Source organism: Pagrus major, chromosome 4 (assembly GCF_040436345.1).
Source record: "Pagrus major chromosome 4, Pma_NU_1.0".
Lineage (NCBI taxonomy): Eukaryota > Metazoa > Chordata > Actinopteri > Spariformes > Sparidae > Pagrus > Pagrus major.
The window spans coordinates 22,070,803-22,086,855 of NC_133218.1; the positions used below are offsets into that span (position 1 = coordinate 22,070,803).

At 39.8% G+C, this 16,053-nt stretch overlaps 1 protein-coding gene across 1 annotated transcript in view; it reads left to right on the forward strand.

The window, feature by feature from the left end:
• The window catches only part of syt7b (synaptotagmin VIIb), a 108,083-nt gene that overhangs the window by 45,413 nt on the left and 46,617 nt on the right, over positions 1-16,053 (forward strand). The window contains exon 3 of the mRNA XM_073463844.1: positions 7,405-7,508. Within this exon, the coding sequence (XP_073319945.1) occupies positions 7,405-7,508 (104 nt within the window). The remainder of the gene's footprint in view (positions 1-7,404; positions 7,509-16,053) is intronic.

A 16,053-nucleotide genomic window follows, 5' to 3' on the forward strand; every position in this document is an offset into this window, starting at 1 on the left:
CATACCTATCATTAGGGTTGGGAAATGTCTGTCGAACCGGCATATGATGATGTCAACAGTGAAATATTGTGATGGATGTGTATTTCTGAATTTGAAGCAGTGTGTTCCCTCAATGTTGCTGTAAGACAGGAGTTGCTCATTAGCTCACCAGTGTAGTCAACGCAATTTTCCACTGTCACTCAAACTGAACTCACCCAGCAGAGAAAACTGTCTCCTGTCGCCACCGACATACATCCCTGTGCAGGATTTAAGCATCGCACGTCACATTTCCGTAACTTAGCTGTGTTTTTAAGCCTCAGGAGCTTAAAAACATTTACTGGCTAGCTATACTGAGGAAGCTGGGCTAAGAAAACACAAATAATGGCATGATTGAGAACTTTTATCGGCCCTACGCTACCTACTGTATCATATCAACATGTCTATGACACATGTATGGATACGTTGAAACTTTATGTTTTTGTCATGACAACGATGTTGTTAACTTCTGGTTAGGTTTAGCTGCAGTAACTACTTGGTAAGGGTTAGAAAAAGAACTTAACTTAAAGAACTTAAAAGTTCTGAGGATAAAATCATGACAGCTGCTCCACCTTCATGTTTTGGAAAAAGATAGTGAGTGGACCTTGAGTTGGGGGTTGTTGTGTGAAATGATTATTGTAGTATAGTACAGTAGATGGTGTACTTGCTGTAAGAGATGATACAGAACGTGATAATGACAATGAAAATCAGACAGAATCTCTCGACACAACAGTCAAATCTACACCAAAATGCATCAATCAAAGGCCACAGCCAGAATGAATGAACACTGGAGAAGCTAACATTACCTAATGTCAACAATCAGCTGCTTAATTTATGTAGATTACATTGTAATTAGCTTAAAATCACTAACTGGGTTAGCCAGTTAGCAGCTTCCCCCAGCCCGATGGGAGATGGCCATCATGTCCTCTCCTGTGGTTTCCCTCCACTCAGTTGTGGCCACTTCAACTCCAAGTAGAGTTTTTTCTTGCCACATGAGGCCGAACCGCCTCAGCTGGCTCCTCTCACAGTGTTGGAGCAGTTGCTCGACACAGAGGTCCACTTGGTTCACTGAGTCTCCTCACCCTGTCATGAAGTGTTAACATTTTAATGTCCATTTGGTGCTCGCTTTGACTTCATTTTTCAAAGCATATTTTATCATTTCCAGCTCACTTCAAATACAGTGACAGCTTTTTACAGTAGATAACCTTAAAAAAAGTCCAGATTCCAGCTTTTGAAATGTGAATTTGTTCTGGTTTCTTTACTCCTCTGTGACAGTTAACTGAGTTGAACAAGGCATTTTCCTTGGCTTTGGGAAAAACTGAACCATTTTCTGACAATTTATAGACCAAACAACTTATCTATTCATGAGAAAATGATCAACAGATCAATCTACGATGAAAATAATCATTAGCTGCAGCCCTAGACTTTGATCGGTAGCTCAGATGATTGGTTTTTAAAGCATAAAATATTTTAAAACAATTTTTTTCACACAACTACACCTCACAGTCAAAGGTAGTTTAACTGATAAATTGAAATATAAGTCACTCTTTGTCAGGTATCAAGAGCGAAACAAGGGCAGAAATGGTCCTTACTGCCATTGTCATCCATTGTTACTGGTAGAGTAGATAAAAGAAGCTTTTCAGCAATGATTAGTACATTTTAATGAGGCCAGTTCTTGCAACAGATCTTTCAAGGGGTCATTTAGAGAGAGAGGTCACAGGGGGTAGTGGATTTTGGAGGGTATGAGCTCATCTCCTTGGCAAAGATCTTGTTCTCAAGTGAGGGTGAAAGAGATTATACAGATTGCCAGTGGGGCGCAGCAGCTGAGGTAATACGAGTGTTGCATCCGACAATCACAGCAAAGTGCGAGCTGAACCACAAAGGCCTCATGTGTTCAGCCCTCATCTGTAATCAGAGACAAAAGAGACTGTAAATGAGGTTTCTCTTGGGCTGTATGTGTGTACTCAAATCTGAATGCATAGGTTTGTGAATACCAATACAAATACCTCCATATGTCGGCTTGTTGGCCTATCTCTATGAGAAATGAAGATGTCTTTGTAATCATTTTCGTGTCAAGAGTCAATGAAAGGCATTTCTGGGTGATACAGTTTCAGGATCCGGACATCCTTGCAGTTGAAAACAATCAGTTCAGAATCCGTTTGAGTGTACACATTGAAAGCTACACAATACACAGGTTTGAACGGGGAACTCGACTTCTCTCCTTTACTGTAACTGTCTTTTAACTGCCAAAAAGCTGCACTTGAACACACCGCAAAGACGACAGCTGACGGCCAACAATCTTGTAACTTCTGAGTGAAAGGAGATACCTCTCCACCAATATACAAACCATTGTTATGATAAAGCAGTAATTTTTGACACCACTCATGCCGATGTAGCTGCTTCTAATGGAGAAAATGAAAATAAACTTGCAAATGGCACTGGCGAAGGGGCAGAGGAGAAAAATAAGGTGAAATCTTGGTGAAATCATGGACACTACAGCGACAGGTCTCAAGGAGTTTTCCCTTTCATCTTCCGTCTACTTTTCGTGTACTGATCCGCTGCCTACCTGTGTTACCAGTTAGAGTGAGTTCTCTCACAGATGAGCCACCGCGGATTCAACATGCTTCATCGGCCTTAAAGCTACCAACTGCCAAATGTTTTTTTTTTTTACAGTCACTTGATGTTTATTTGACATTTTTGCTATAAAACCTGAATAATGAAGCAGGACTCAGCCCTGTCTGTACGCAGATTTCACTTCAGTTGGAGTGCCAGTGGGGATGGATGCTGTCCATGGTGCTGAACTGTAGTCCGACAGGGTTATAAATAATATATGTTATCTGGACATTGACATCTGTCTTTGCATTTACACCTGGTATTAAAAAGTGTTCTCATTATTCCAGTCCACACTGTGATGAGATCTCAATTTGCAAATGCGCTGGGCAGAGCTGGTGAACTTGTCGACGAACTGGCGAGTCCCTCGTCCATGGGAAGATTTGTTACAGCATTATTTTTCCTTTGATGCAGAAGGGGATTGTTTTATACAGCGTGAGATAACACGGAGAGGAAGAATTACTGATCGACTTGTTGAGAAAGAAGAAAGAAAATTCTCAAAACATTATAAATTGAGGAAAAGTTTGAAAAGCATGACTCAAGGCCTTTAATAAAAATCATTTGCAGAGAGGCTTCGGGAGTGATCTCTTGTTGTTCTTTGACATTCCTTCATAAAAACTGAAAACTAACTGCAAGGCTGGTGCAACCTAATATTGAATCTATCCTTGTATTTCTCCCAGAGGCTCATTCAGTTAAAAACTGATGCAGAGGTTCGTATCCTTGCTTTTAGCAGTTTGAATTCCTCCAGTTATTAAAGCACCCAACGGATGAACTTAGGTTTGAATTACCTGCAGCCAAAATCACTTTTCAAAGCTTAATGGTTCAGAGAGGAAGAAGAAGAAGAAGGTTGGGCTGATTCATGATAGCAGATTTGCCAGTTTTTAGTATAAAGCTATAATCTTAAAGCAGCGTTATGTAGTCATTTGTATTTTTGGCCCCCACTGTTTCTGAATGCAACACAACTGTTGTAAATACAAATCCCAGGCTCCTGTAACAATCTGTCAGATGTGACGTAGCATGACGTGCTAACCACAGTCAAAACTCGGCATGGTAACATTACAATGCTATGGCTGTAACATGCTAACAACTCTTATGATCAGCGAGTTGACTTTGCTAACACAGCCAAACTTCAACAGAACAAGACAAATAACTTAGCAAACCAGCTAATATTAATCACTATTCAACAGCCACAAGTCCAGCTTGGCGTCCGTCTTCAGCCTTTTATTTAGCAAAGTTGTCGCCAAAGACAAATAAAGCCTGTCTGAGACTCTCATTTCTTGCCTCTAGCTTGTTTTTCTCTTCTTAGCTTCCTCCATCAACATCGTCTTCGGCCTCTAAGCCTCTGTCATAATGTCCGTAGAAGCTGCCGAGCCCGCTTCTGTTGCTCTGCGTCTAAATCCTCCTCCTTGCAGCGGTCCAAAGAACAGCTAACTTCGCTAGCATCAGATACAGGTTACTTTCAGGAAACTAGAGTTCCTAGAGTTACTTTTGAATGTATCGACCAATCAGAACAGCAAACACGCCTTGAGCAGCAACTCTGTCAGAAATCCAATAAACAAGCAAACAACTCACGTATAAGTGCATCAAAACAAAAGTGTGCACTGAGACGATCCCTGGTGAAGTGTGTGCATGTGCTGTCTTTTTTCATGTTGTGGATCTCATCAAGTAAATGATCCCCTTGAACTTGAGTACGCAATTTGAATTCTGTGCTGAAAGCCTCAGTAAAAACTATTATATTTAGAGGCCATTACAGAATGCAAAATAACAAAAACACATGATTTTGTTTTGCATGTACTATGAGTAGTTATCAATCATGATTTGCCATCTTAACGTTGGGTATCACATGGAGTATTCGTACTGGGTTGGTGATTATATCATGTCTTGACTGGTATGAAAAAAAAAAAAAAGGACTGTGGGTTGGTGCCAGAAATCCAGAAAGTCCCCCTGCTGATAACACCCCACCAAGTGAAAAACTGTCAGACTTGTGTGTCCACACATGGAGGTCTGGCAGTTCTAAAAGGTCTGAAAGGAGCCATTCTTCTTTCCAGCTGGTTGTATTCCCTCCAGCTGGAGAGTATTTCAGCTTCTGTGGCTGTTTCAACAGAGCTAGCTTTCTGTTTTCCTGCATGTATTGGCAAGAACACCAGTAAGATTGAGACCACTTATCTGTTCAGCATTGAAACGCTTTTGAAGGCGATGTCACCACAACAGAGCCTCTGCTCCCTGGCTGAAAGGCTCAGAACTCGACCCTGTGATCTTAATTGCCACAGTACTCTGCCATGCATATATTTCACGATTCAAAATCAGATACCTTATCAAATAGGCTTTATTCGTGTGGCTGGTGGATAAAAAAAAGCTGACACTTTAATATTTGGAGGAATTCAAACAGCTAAAAGCAGAGATATAAACCTCTGCATAAATGCAAAGTGGATGAGCCTCTGGCACAGGTACAAGGATAGATCAATATAAAGATGCAGCAGGCAGCCTCGCTGTTATTTGTTCTTTGAGAAAGGATGCTAGAGAGCAAACTTTTTAAGCCCCTTTTTAAATCTATCATGATGTTTAAAAACCTTATGAAAGTTATTGGATGCCATGTGCCTCGAGCAGCGCATTTAAAACTTCTCTTCAACTAACACTGTTTTCCCTTTTCTTGCTTTCTCTTTTTTCATCAGTTACCACTGTTTATTTTTCAGTTAAAAGGGATAATACTGCATAAAAATGTTCAAAACAAATAGATGTTTGTTCTATATTTTGCTGAGCTATGCACTTAAGTTAGTCCAAATGTTTCCAAAAATGTTCAAACCATAAGAAATACCTACTTCAACTGGACGTAATGGTGCATTTCATTCGGTCATCTGTCCTGAAAACTTCTGGAGTCGGAGAGTGAGGAAGGAAATCAGCTTACGTGACTAAAATGAATGTGAATCAAACTTTAAAACATTACCTCTTAAGTGAACATACAAGTCTAAGTCACGTAGATAGATTTTTTCATCATCAAACTCCGTCTTTTGTTCTTGATTGAGAGTGCCCGAGTGGCGATCATTACACACGGTGTTCTTAATTTAAAAAAAACAAACATTTTCTGCCTGATTACAAAGTTGACAGGAGGGAGAGCTAACAGGAAAAGTGAAGCGAGAGAGAGAAAATGCTGCATTCACGTGCTCAGATGGTCCCATATCCCGAGTTTTGATGTCATTCTTTCAACTCTGGTGTGTTTATGTGCATCATGTCAGAATATGGGAGCAACATGGACGCCAAAAAGAAGTTGTTTTGCATTTTATCGCCCAGAGCGCTTAAACAACATGTTGACAGCTGTTTTCAGTATTTGAGTGACAAGGAAGAGCTAAGGAAATGATACACGGATTATATAATACATGACTTTGGAAAAAGTTTCTTACTATCAAGTTCATTTTTGTCCGCCATGTTTCAGAATCATATGACGTCGACTCGGAAACTCTTGTACTAAAATTTTCACAGACTCTCAGAGTTGTTTGCGTTCATTGGTGTGAATTTTTCCAGTCGGAAAACAATTATTCAATAATTTCAACAGCACATTAACAATAATAAATGTTGACAAAGTATGCTTCAACAAAACCAAAAATACAGAGTTAAGACTTTGTATTTCTTTAAGTTGCAACTTTGTGCTTCTTTAGGTTCAATTTCAATTGTATCTTGTGGCAGTGATGTGCTTATGCTCTGGTTAGGTTTAAGCACAAAAACCACTTGGTTATGATTTGGGAAAAAACATCATTGGAGAACAGAGTTGGAGATGTCCAGACTACCTGTCAAAATTGTCTCCTTAATTCTTCCCCTTAAAAAAATCCTTTGGCATCACGCTTGCATTTTTTGGGGGATGTTAATTGTTATTTTGTGTGAATGAAGACATGTAGAAAAAAAGCAATGTTACCAGAGAATATTGAACTTTGTTTAAAAGGTACATACACACACCTGAAGGAGACAAAGAGAGGAAGTTGATGAAATGTGAAGGAACAGGGTGGAGAAGGATGTGTAAGTTGGCTTAGCTAATTCCTCTGTTATTGGCCCGCAAAATGTGTGAACGTTGAGAACGTGCTCAGGCAGGAATGAAAAGTGAAATGGTGGGATGAAAGGGAAGTCAGACGCATTTTTCAGGTAGAGAGATTCAGAAAAGATCGACTGCAGTGCTGAGAGGGAGGATGTAGCAGTTATGAGCTCATTGTTTGCCGACATTGTTTTGCAAGCGTGCCATTGCATTTTAAATGACTTGGCAGAAGAGGTGGCAGACAACTGAATGAACGGCATCATTGGGAGGCAGTAATTGAAAGAAATAGAGACGAGGAGGAATAGAAGGCAGTGGAGGAAGTTTTCATCTGTCAAGACGGGAACAAAGTTGCTGAAGGATTTACGAGATAGAAGAGAGAAAAACGGAAGCTGGTAATTGCATGGCTTCTGGCCCCATGATATTATCTCTTCCTGACATGTGCACATCTCCTATTGATACATGCAGGGAACATGAGCATGAAGCAGCTTCAGAGCCTTTATGTCATTTCCCCCTCACTCCTGGTACATTTCTCTCTGTGGCTTACTGATGACAGATGCCAGATGATGAGCATGAATGGAGAGAAGAAGGGAAGAAGGAAGGAGAGCACATCACAGGGCATTTACTCCTGATGTTAAGAGTTTTGTCACAGTTTATACTTCAACTCAAGCACACACTTGTGGAGTTCAAAAAGTGAACTTTAAACCTCAGGAACTGCACTAATACTGTCCTCTCGATGTGTTTCTGTCTCCCTCCCTCAGGCTCAGTGTCTCTCAGTGTGTTCCTGGTGTCTGTTGCATCTGTGGTTTGTGCCGTCTGGCTGGTCGCTCTGTGTGGCGTCTGCACATGGTGTCAACGTAAGCTGGTAAGTTACAGTGTTTATTATTAATGTGTTTATAAATTTCTACTTACATATGACATGTTATTTGAAATGTCTGGGGAGCTGGAGTCCTCTGTGAGCCACAAAACCTTTGGTTGTTTTCTATTCAAATCTAGTTTTGGGGGACGGACGCGCACAGGAACATTTCCTGCAAAACAGCTGCGTGGAATAAAGAGAAGAAACTTACCATCATGAATAGTGATAAATGCAGATGGTGATACAATTCTTTTAGATCTGACTTTGGTACAGATGATCATGTAAAGCAGTTGTTCTTCAATCCTGGTCCCCCTGCCCTGCATCAAATGTTTCCCAACCCCAACAGACCTGATTCAAATGAGCAGCTCATCTTCAAGCTCTGTTGAAGCTCGACAACGACCCATTCATATGAATCAGGTGTGTTAGCACAGGTAAACATCTAAAACATGCAGGACAGGGATTGAAGAACACCAATGTAGAGAATTCTGCCTGTCCAGTGAGGGTTCGACAACAAGCTTGTTCAGTCATTTTAAAATCAGAGTTAGCACCTATTTTCCACTATTAACTAATTTAATGCTTGACTGAATAATCCAGATATTGCCCATCGTAAGTAGTATAACATTAAGTTGCTTCCTATACCAAAACACTGCTCATTTGATACCTGACTTAAAAAAGAATAAACATTATGTTCATTCATCAAAAGACTCAAAACATTGAATGATGTCTAAACAGAACATAAACAAAACTTTGCATACATAAAATATAGTCAACTATAGAAAAATGGTGTTTTAAATCAGGATGTATATGATCAAAGAATAACAAAACATTCACTGTGAGTTTTCGGTACTTTAAAGTTTTTGACACTGAGTGCTACAGACACCAAAAAAACATACTGAGGTTCAAACACATCAACAACATCTCTTTGACTGAAGGAAAATGGCTCTTAAAACCACATCTTTCTTCACAACTTTACATTTCATAGTCCACCATGTTCTTTTCTAACATGTGTCTGAACACCATTGCATTGAAGATGGACTGCAGTTGTGTTGACAGTCAGGGTTTATGGTCCTGTGACCATGAACTACAGTGATTGCCTGCTCTGTAGTGCTGCTGTTGAATAGCGTTTTCTTTTCTTTTTTTTACTTGCTGTGCTCTCTGGCGCAGCAGCCAGAGAGAGGCTGCATGTTTGGCCATGACAGTTAAACATGATCACAGACCTTAGTGCTCTCTGTAAACACGGCTTTGTGCGCTCGCAGCTTTGTGCATCATGGCCGCTTGCCTCCGGCCTCCAGTGCCATGCTAATGATTCATATGCTAATGAGCGTCACTCTGAGCCATTGGCTGCTGCTGGAGCAACTGTAATTCCTCCTATACATTTTGATCTGCTGGCATTTCCTGCACACTGTCCAGATTTCCTTCCTCTTTCCTCTTTTTTCATCTCTATTTTCTCTGTGTTTGAGGAGTGACTGCACAACAGCAGTTGATCAAACGCACACAAGTTGAGCGTGAAGTGGGCTATTCAGAGGAAAAAAGCCGAGCCAAGCTGAACCAAATGACTTATTTTCTATTGTAATATTTATAATCGCTCCCTAGATGTATTTGTTAATGCTCCTTAAAATCAAAATTGCTATCATTGGCTCTGGAGTAACAAAACCCACCAAACCTGACGACCGAACCCTTATCTTTGTTTACCCTTGTGTTATCTAAGTCTCTGTCTTTGTCTTTGTGTCACACTCCTTCTCCTTTTATACCGAATGGTCTGGTTTGTATTCGTCTCTTTGTCACTTTATCTCCATGTCCTTGTTAGAATGTCACTGAGTTTTCTTCCCAGGATCGTCCCTTTCCTCTTCTCTCATCTCTGCTGCAACTGTAGTTTCCCCTTTGTAGTCCTTGTCTCTCCTTCTTTCAACTTCCATATTGTTATCTTATGTTTGTTTTGTGTGTTACACTCCTAAAGGTTGAATAAATAAACACCTACAGGTAAAAAGAAAATAAAGAAGCAAGTGCCAGAAGTGAGAATATGAAAAGATCAGGAGTGAGGTCGCAACTATTTATCATTTCCATCATCTGTTCATGTGCGGAGGAATTGTTTTAGGATCTGAAATGTCAGAAAACAGTTAAGACATATTAATGAACTCACACAGAAGAAGCATTTTGATATTGCTACATGTAAATATTTCTAATTGACCCATCATGTAAGACACAGAAAAGCGTCCCAAACCGAGAAATAATCTCGAATTTTTGCACTTCCGGGTCCCCCGTCTCAAAGAATGGGTTTTTAGTTGGATAGCTGAGATAAGGTCTGTTGGTCACACAAGCTTAAGAGATTTAGTTTTAACATGTCATAAAAAAGGCTGTTGCTAAGAAGTGGCTGTCGGGGACATAATGCCAAAAACAAGAGTCTCATCTACTCACTATTCCGTCTGTAGAGGCAGAGTTTAGTTGCAAACTATTCTAACTTTAACTTTACAACCTGCAGATCAATTTATAGTATAGGAAGAGTTGTGGTGGTTACATTGAAGTAATGCAGCTGTGATGTAGCTTTATAGCCTAACTTTAGCTATTAAGTTAGCAATTGAATTTAAAAATGCAATTTTTCAAGAATTGTACTTAAAAGTAATGCGTTATGCAATACTTTTATGCAGAATACTTGAAAAATTGCATTAACTTAATTTAAACAAACAACATGATGGAAATACTTAATTATTTCTTATTACTTATGCATTAAATACTATACTTTACGTAGAACATATGTAATTGAACAAAATGGAAATCCTAAATGTAATTTACAATAATGTCTTTTCAAATCAATTTTGGATCCGGTGGCTTCCAGAGACTTGGATTACACTGGATGAGCTGTATGGAGCCATTTTATGATTTAAAACAAGTCTCCATCTACTTCAGTTGTTTAGGAGAATGCTGCTATGTTGTTTTCTCCAGAAATGTTTTGTGGACTTCACCTGACTTTCCATCAGCATTGGGGTGAAAAGATAGTGACTGGACTGTAATATTTAGGTGAACTTACCCTTTAACCAAAGTACTTTTGTTGCCTTGATGTTTCCAGAGAGCATAATCGAGGAAGCAATTATGTTTTCTACAAAAAGCAACAGGGGAAACAAATGAGTCATATATCAACATAATTTCCAAAGATTGTGTTGGTAAAGCCGTATTTGTGTGTGTAATTTAAGAGATAAATCACTTTTTGGCTTTGATGACTCACATAAATATGAATGATACATTTCTGGCTGTAAAAGACAAACGATTCATTGCTGCAGGAGGGATGAAGCTGTCTGGAACTGGTCTCATTCCATTGGTTGTTTTATGGGAGTGGAAGAGGGAGCAGAGCAGGAGGAGGAGGGAGGTGAGAGCCAGAAGCAGAAACATCCACAGGGGCTAACAGACAGGCGGGAGGAGAAGGTGATGGTGGTCGCCGTTGAACATCCAGGTGTCAGGCAAACATGATGTGTCTCTCCCTCTCACATCTCCAGTCCGTCTCATTTGGCATATTCACATTCCTCTGCTCAGCTTTGGCGTCTTCATTATTCCTGATTCTGTTTCAGCCCTCCTCTATCCTGTTCTCTCTCTGTTTTCTCACTTGCCCTACTCTGTCGTCGTACTCCTGTTTCTCCCCCTCCTCTCGATCTTCCCTTCTGTTTCTCACATCCTCCCACACTCTCTCAACATTGTACCTTCTCCACCCTCTCCTCTCCAGCCTCCTCAAGATTTTATGATTCTGTTTAATGATAGATGAGCTGCACTTGATAGCATATTCTCCACTGCTAGAAACCTATCCTTCTCTGAGTCCTTGAGTCTAATATTATTCTTACCTGTGTGTATGCACTGTACAGTGTGTGTGTGTGTGTGTGTGTGCGTGTGTGTGCGTGTGTGTGTTTGCAGGGTGTTGGCTGGATGTTGTGTAGGTACACATTTGGTCACGTGATAGATGTGACATGATAAATAATAGAGAGTACTGTGGATGCATTAGAGACAGATACAGTAGGATTCATAAAGAGGCCACCTGTCAGCACTGAAAGCTGTATTCACATAAAGATTCAGCACAGTGCTGCTGCTGTGTCTGAAAGCCTCCAGGGTTGCACGCTGCTTAAAACCCTTTAATGAGAACAAGAACTTGCATTCATCATCGAGTTTAAAATTGAGCAGCAAATCTTTCAAACAAGAAAAGAAAAGAAGCCCTCTGATAGGAAAGCCATTCAGATAAAGGTTTGCATTAGCAAAAAACATTTGTTTTCCCTTTTGAACGATGCAAGTATTTTTAATTGGGATGCACAATCTTTTGTTTTATATCCAACATGCCGATATACTCATTTGCTGTTGCTGATGTTTGAAAATGTTTCCCCCTAATTGCACAACAACAACTCCCAATAACATATTGTTAAAATTCACTGGGCAAGAAAAGAAAACTAATCAGCAGTATGGGTCTTGTGCACATAAGTGTTGTAATAAAAATAAGTTCTCAACACATATTCATTCTGAACATTTTAAATAGCTTCAATCCTCATTTTCTGCAGTATCCATGCTCAGGTACCAGCTGTGCTTTCTCACTCTCTCTTCTCTCTAACAGCAAGCTGACATGAATATATCTATAGATAAACATATAAACAAAGTTGTCAATATATCAGTTTTAAGTACATATTTTATTCTTACTTTATCATCTTACTCTATTTAAATCTTATTTTATATATCTATAGTGTCACATTTTCTATTCTAGAGGGAGAAACTGTAACATACGCAATTTTCCCCAGGGGGATCATAAAGTATTTCTGATTCATGTTAGAGGTCATATAAAATAGAGATATGGCCCCCAGAAGAAGATATACAGCGTTGGTAGTTTGTTGAATCACCAAAGACAACTGACTGTATCATTATGTTTTCCTGACTGTCTTGCTGCTGTTGCAACTATTTACTGTCCTCCAGCAAAAGCAGAGGCAGCCTGACATTCACAAAAATGCGGGTGGTGCACATCAACGACACTTGACATTTTTAAACCTTTACCATCGAGGTGTTCGATCAGAAACATGTGCCAGAGTTGTTTTTGGTCATGTGGGTCATTGTGGACAACAGTGACGAGTGACCTATTTTGTCTGTCTAGGTGTGAGGAAACGAGAAGCTGTTAGTGTTCTTCGTGTACATCTGGAACCATCTGTGCCGAGGCTGTTCATACAGCTCTTAAATATTTATAAGGTTGCATTATAGACCTCCATATGTGAAGTGCCTGATTCCACCAAGAGTCTTTAAACCTCTCGTGCCCCTTAGAAGCTGCTTCAGGTGTAATTTTTAATGTTTTTTTCTCTATTGTTTTAACAGCTTTTGTTAAGGGTTCCATAAAGGTCATTCATAAAATCACTTTTTCCTATAAGGTGTCATAATCTGATGATTGGGTTTATACTTTTTATTAGCAAATCTGTGCTCAGAGACAGTCACTCCTCTGTGACTCTTCATGCTGTAAATAATTAAAGGAACACAAATCCAGTCAGCTCGGCAAATCATGATGTCAGACTGTCCTCGTTCTCAGGCTTTATGTTGTCTCCCACATGGCTGCATGATGACATGGACGTTAGCCCTTACAGCAGGATGGTCCTTGGTTTGAACCCCCTGCTCAGCTGGGGGATTTTCAAATCTGTATGTTCTCCGTGTGTGTGTGTATTGTTCTCTTCAGTCTAGTCCGAAGACATGCAGGTCATGGTGGACTGGGAGCTAAAAATAGCCTGTGAATATGAAACACTTACAGCATGGCATGAAAGAGATATTCGGGAGAAGATGTGACTGCACACCGAGGTCTACTTAGTGTCCCTGAGGCAGGGGCTTAACACCTTAAACTGCAAGAAAAGCACGAGTTGTATAACAGGATGTGCACATTACTCTGTTTTGTGAAAATAGGGGGATTTTTAAAGTGAGTCCACTATAAAACGGACCCTCATGACTTGTATTCACCATCAGATGCTGATAGCAGACAGCAGAACAGAAGCCTTGTATAAAGCACTGATAAAGGACAAATTTTCTCCTCCTTCTTGTGATGATAATTAACATTCAAAGGCTTCGCTTTAATTGAGCATAATCATTCCTTGTTGAAAGCTATTTGCAACTAATTTCTAGCTGAAGAATCTCAGTTTCGACGAAGAGGGAAGGAGTTAAAATGACACTTCAAAGAGTGAAGTAATGAGTTAGTATACCACTGTGTGTGTGACAGAGTGTAGGAGGGAACCAGGACACACCTTCAGCAGCTCCTGAAAGAGTCGAGACTATAGCCGGACTCTCAGGGTGTAGAAACAACGCTACTCAGTGCTATAAAAAGAAAGAAACCAATAATGGCTTACATAATAGAAAAAGTAAATAATTCTCCTTTCATCACACAGCTCTTACGCAAGATTTGAAATTGATATTATATAAAACTCATCAAAATGTGACCAAAACAGTTTCCTGTCGTCCAGGCACACCGTTTTTCAGATTTGAATCTGTCTGAGAGGATGTAATATTTCTCATTCATAGCTGATGTGGAGGAGTCATATGCAAAGTGCTGCATATTTAGTCAAAATATGACATATGTGATTAAAACTCAGTCAAGTTGATGAGGTTGATAATTACCCGCAGCAACAGATGGTGATATAGCGGAGATGTCCAAACGGGATCAAGTCCAGAATGTTGATTCCTTGATTATGAATAAAACTCCACTTCGTGTGGTTGAGAAATGAAGAGAGGTCTTATACATATGGCCTATGTGCTCTTCACGTCCTTGTTGTGGGTTTACCATGGAAAAAAAAAACATTATGTAAGAGTAGAGGATCCGTGTGACTCAGCTCAGTGTTGTCACCCTCTAGAGTTCTGTAAATATAGAGTTCAATAAAAACGTAGAGGTCAATAACTAACGACTGTATACTGCTCTGCTGAAAGCACCATCCATTAAGTGGTAAACGTTTGCAGAGAGTAGGTAAAATAAGCTGTATAGTATATTTCAAAAGAAATGTAGGTTTGTTTAGAATTTTCTTGTTCCTCCCCAGATGAGCTCTGGAGTGTCTCTTGTCTGCTTTGAGAAGAATGTATTTGGATTTCTGATTCATAAAAGTGTCCTTTTTTCTTTTTGTCTGGGGTCATTTCTTCAGTTTCCTTAAGCTGGATTTTTACTTGACATGAGGGTTTAATGGCAGTCCTGTTATTGATACCGTACCCACAACATTTTCATTATAGTTGGTGGGGTATAGTTATTCAGTCTAGTCTGAGTCCAGTTTATTGGCGATTGACTTATTTATTGGTGATTTTTTAGTTGTAGCGCCTATCTGTACTTTTTTCTGTGAGGGCCCTTGTCCACATAACGTTTCTTTTAAGTAGAAAAGCTCTGACAGTGCAATTGGGAGCACTAGGTTGAAGCAATTGTGTGGTACATATTGGTTTTGATTGACGTTAGCTAAAGCTATGGTAACAGACGGCTGACTACACAGCTTACAGTGGATCACCAGCAACATTCAGTGTCCAGAAGATCTGCTCCCAAAAATGGCCTTTTCTGTTTGTGTTTTGATAGTTTCTGTCTGATAAAGCTAATGATAAACAGACACGACCAGAACAAGCTTCTCCTCCATTTTCTTGATTAACAGGGTGACGGATGACAAGTCCCACCTGATCTATTATACGATTGGCTGGCTGAAAAAGAGCAACAGTGACATCCCCAATGCCTTTCTGAAAAGTTCAGAGATTTTCAATTAGAGGCACTTGGAGCGGCCGCACAAACAAGGCGGAGTGCTCTGAAAAAACATGCATCGGCGCAGTGCCACATACGCTCTCTCCTCATTGGGAACAACTGAAAAAAGATAGCACTCAGAAAAAAATGTTATTTGGACATGGGCCCTAAGATATCGAATATCAGCAACCTAACCACAGTATAAATGTTGGCAATGTACATTCCAGCAAACCAGGTTGAACCATGTTCAAACTACAGAACTACATTTCTTAAGTTTCAGTTTTCCATTTTATGTTGTGACAACTGGCACAAAAACCACTTGGTATGGGTTAGGAAAAGTTCATGTTTTGGCTAAAAAGACCTGCTTCAGTAATGGAAAATGTCCCATGGTCTCCTTAAATATATCCAGTGGTGTCACACTTACAAATGTTGAAATGCTGTCTTGAACTGTGGTTACTCGTTTGGCAGCCGTCTCACCTATAACTCAACCACCGTCCTCTCGACCTCCTGATATGAGTCAGGCCATATGTCAGATATCGTATGTTTCATATGCTTTTTCTCTGTCTCTTTACTCACTTATACTGTATGTTTTAATTGCGTTGTTGTTCAGGGTAGCTGTCTTACCCTGTCTCTTATGTGTGTCTTATATCTATCTGGAATATTTTTTTATGGCTGCAGCAAGGGGGAAGCACAATCCAAATCCTCCTGCAATGTGGGACAATAAAGTGAATCTTGACATGAATATTGTTTACATTCTTTTTTTTTTTTTCATCAACAACGGCTGTGGTGAGCTGAAGATGATGCTTTGATAGATGTGTGTTTCTAAATGGAAAGAGACTACTGAGACTTCTTTATGTTGTCTTT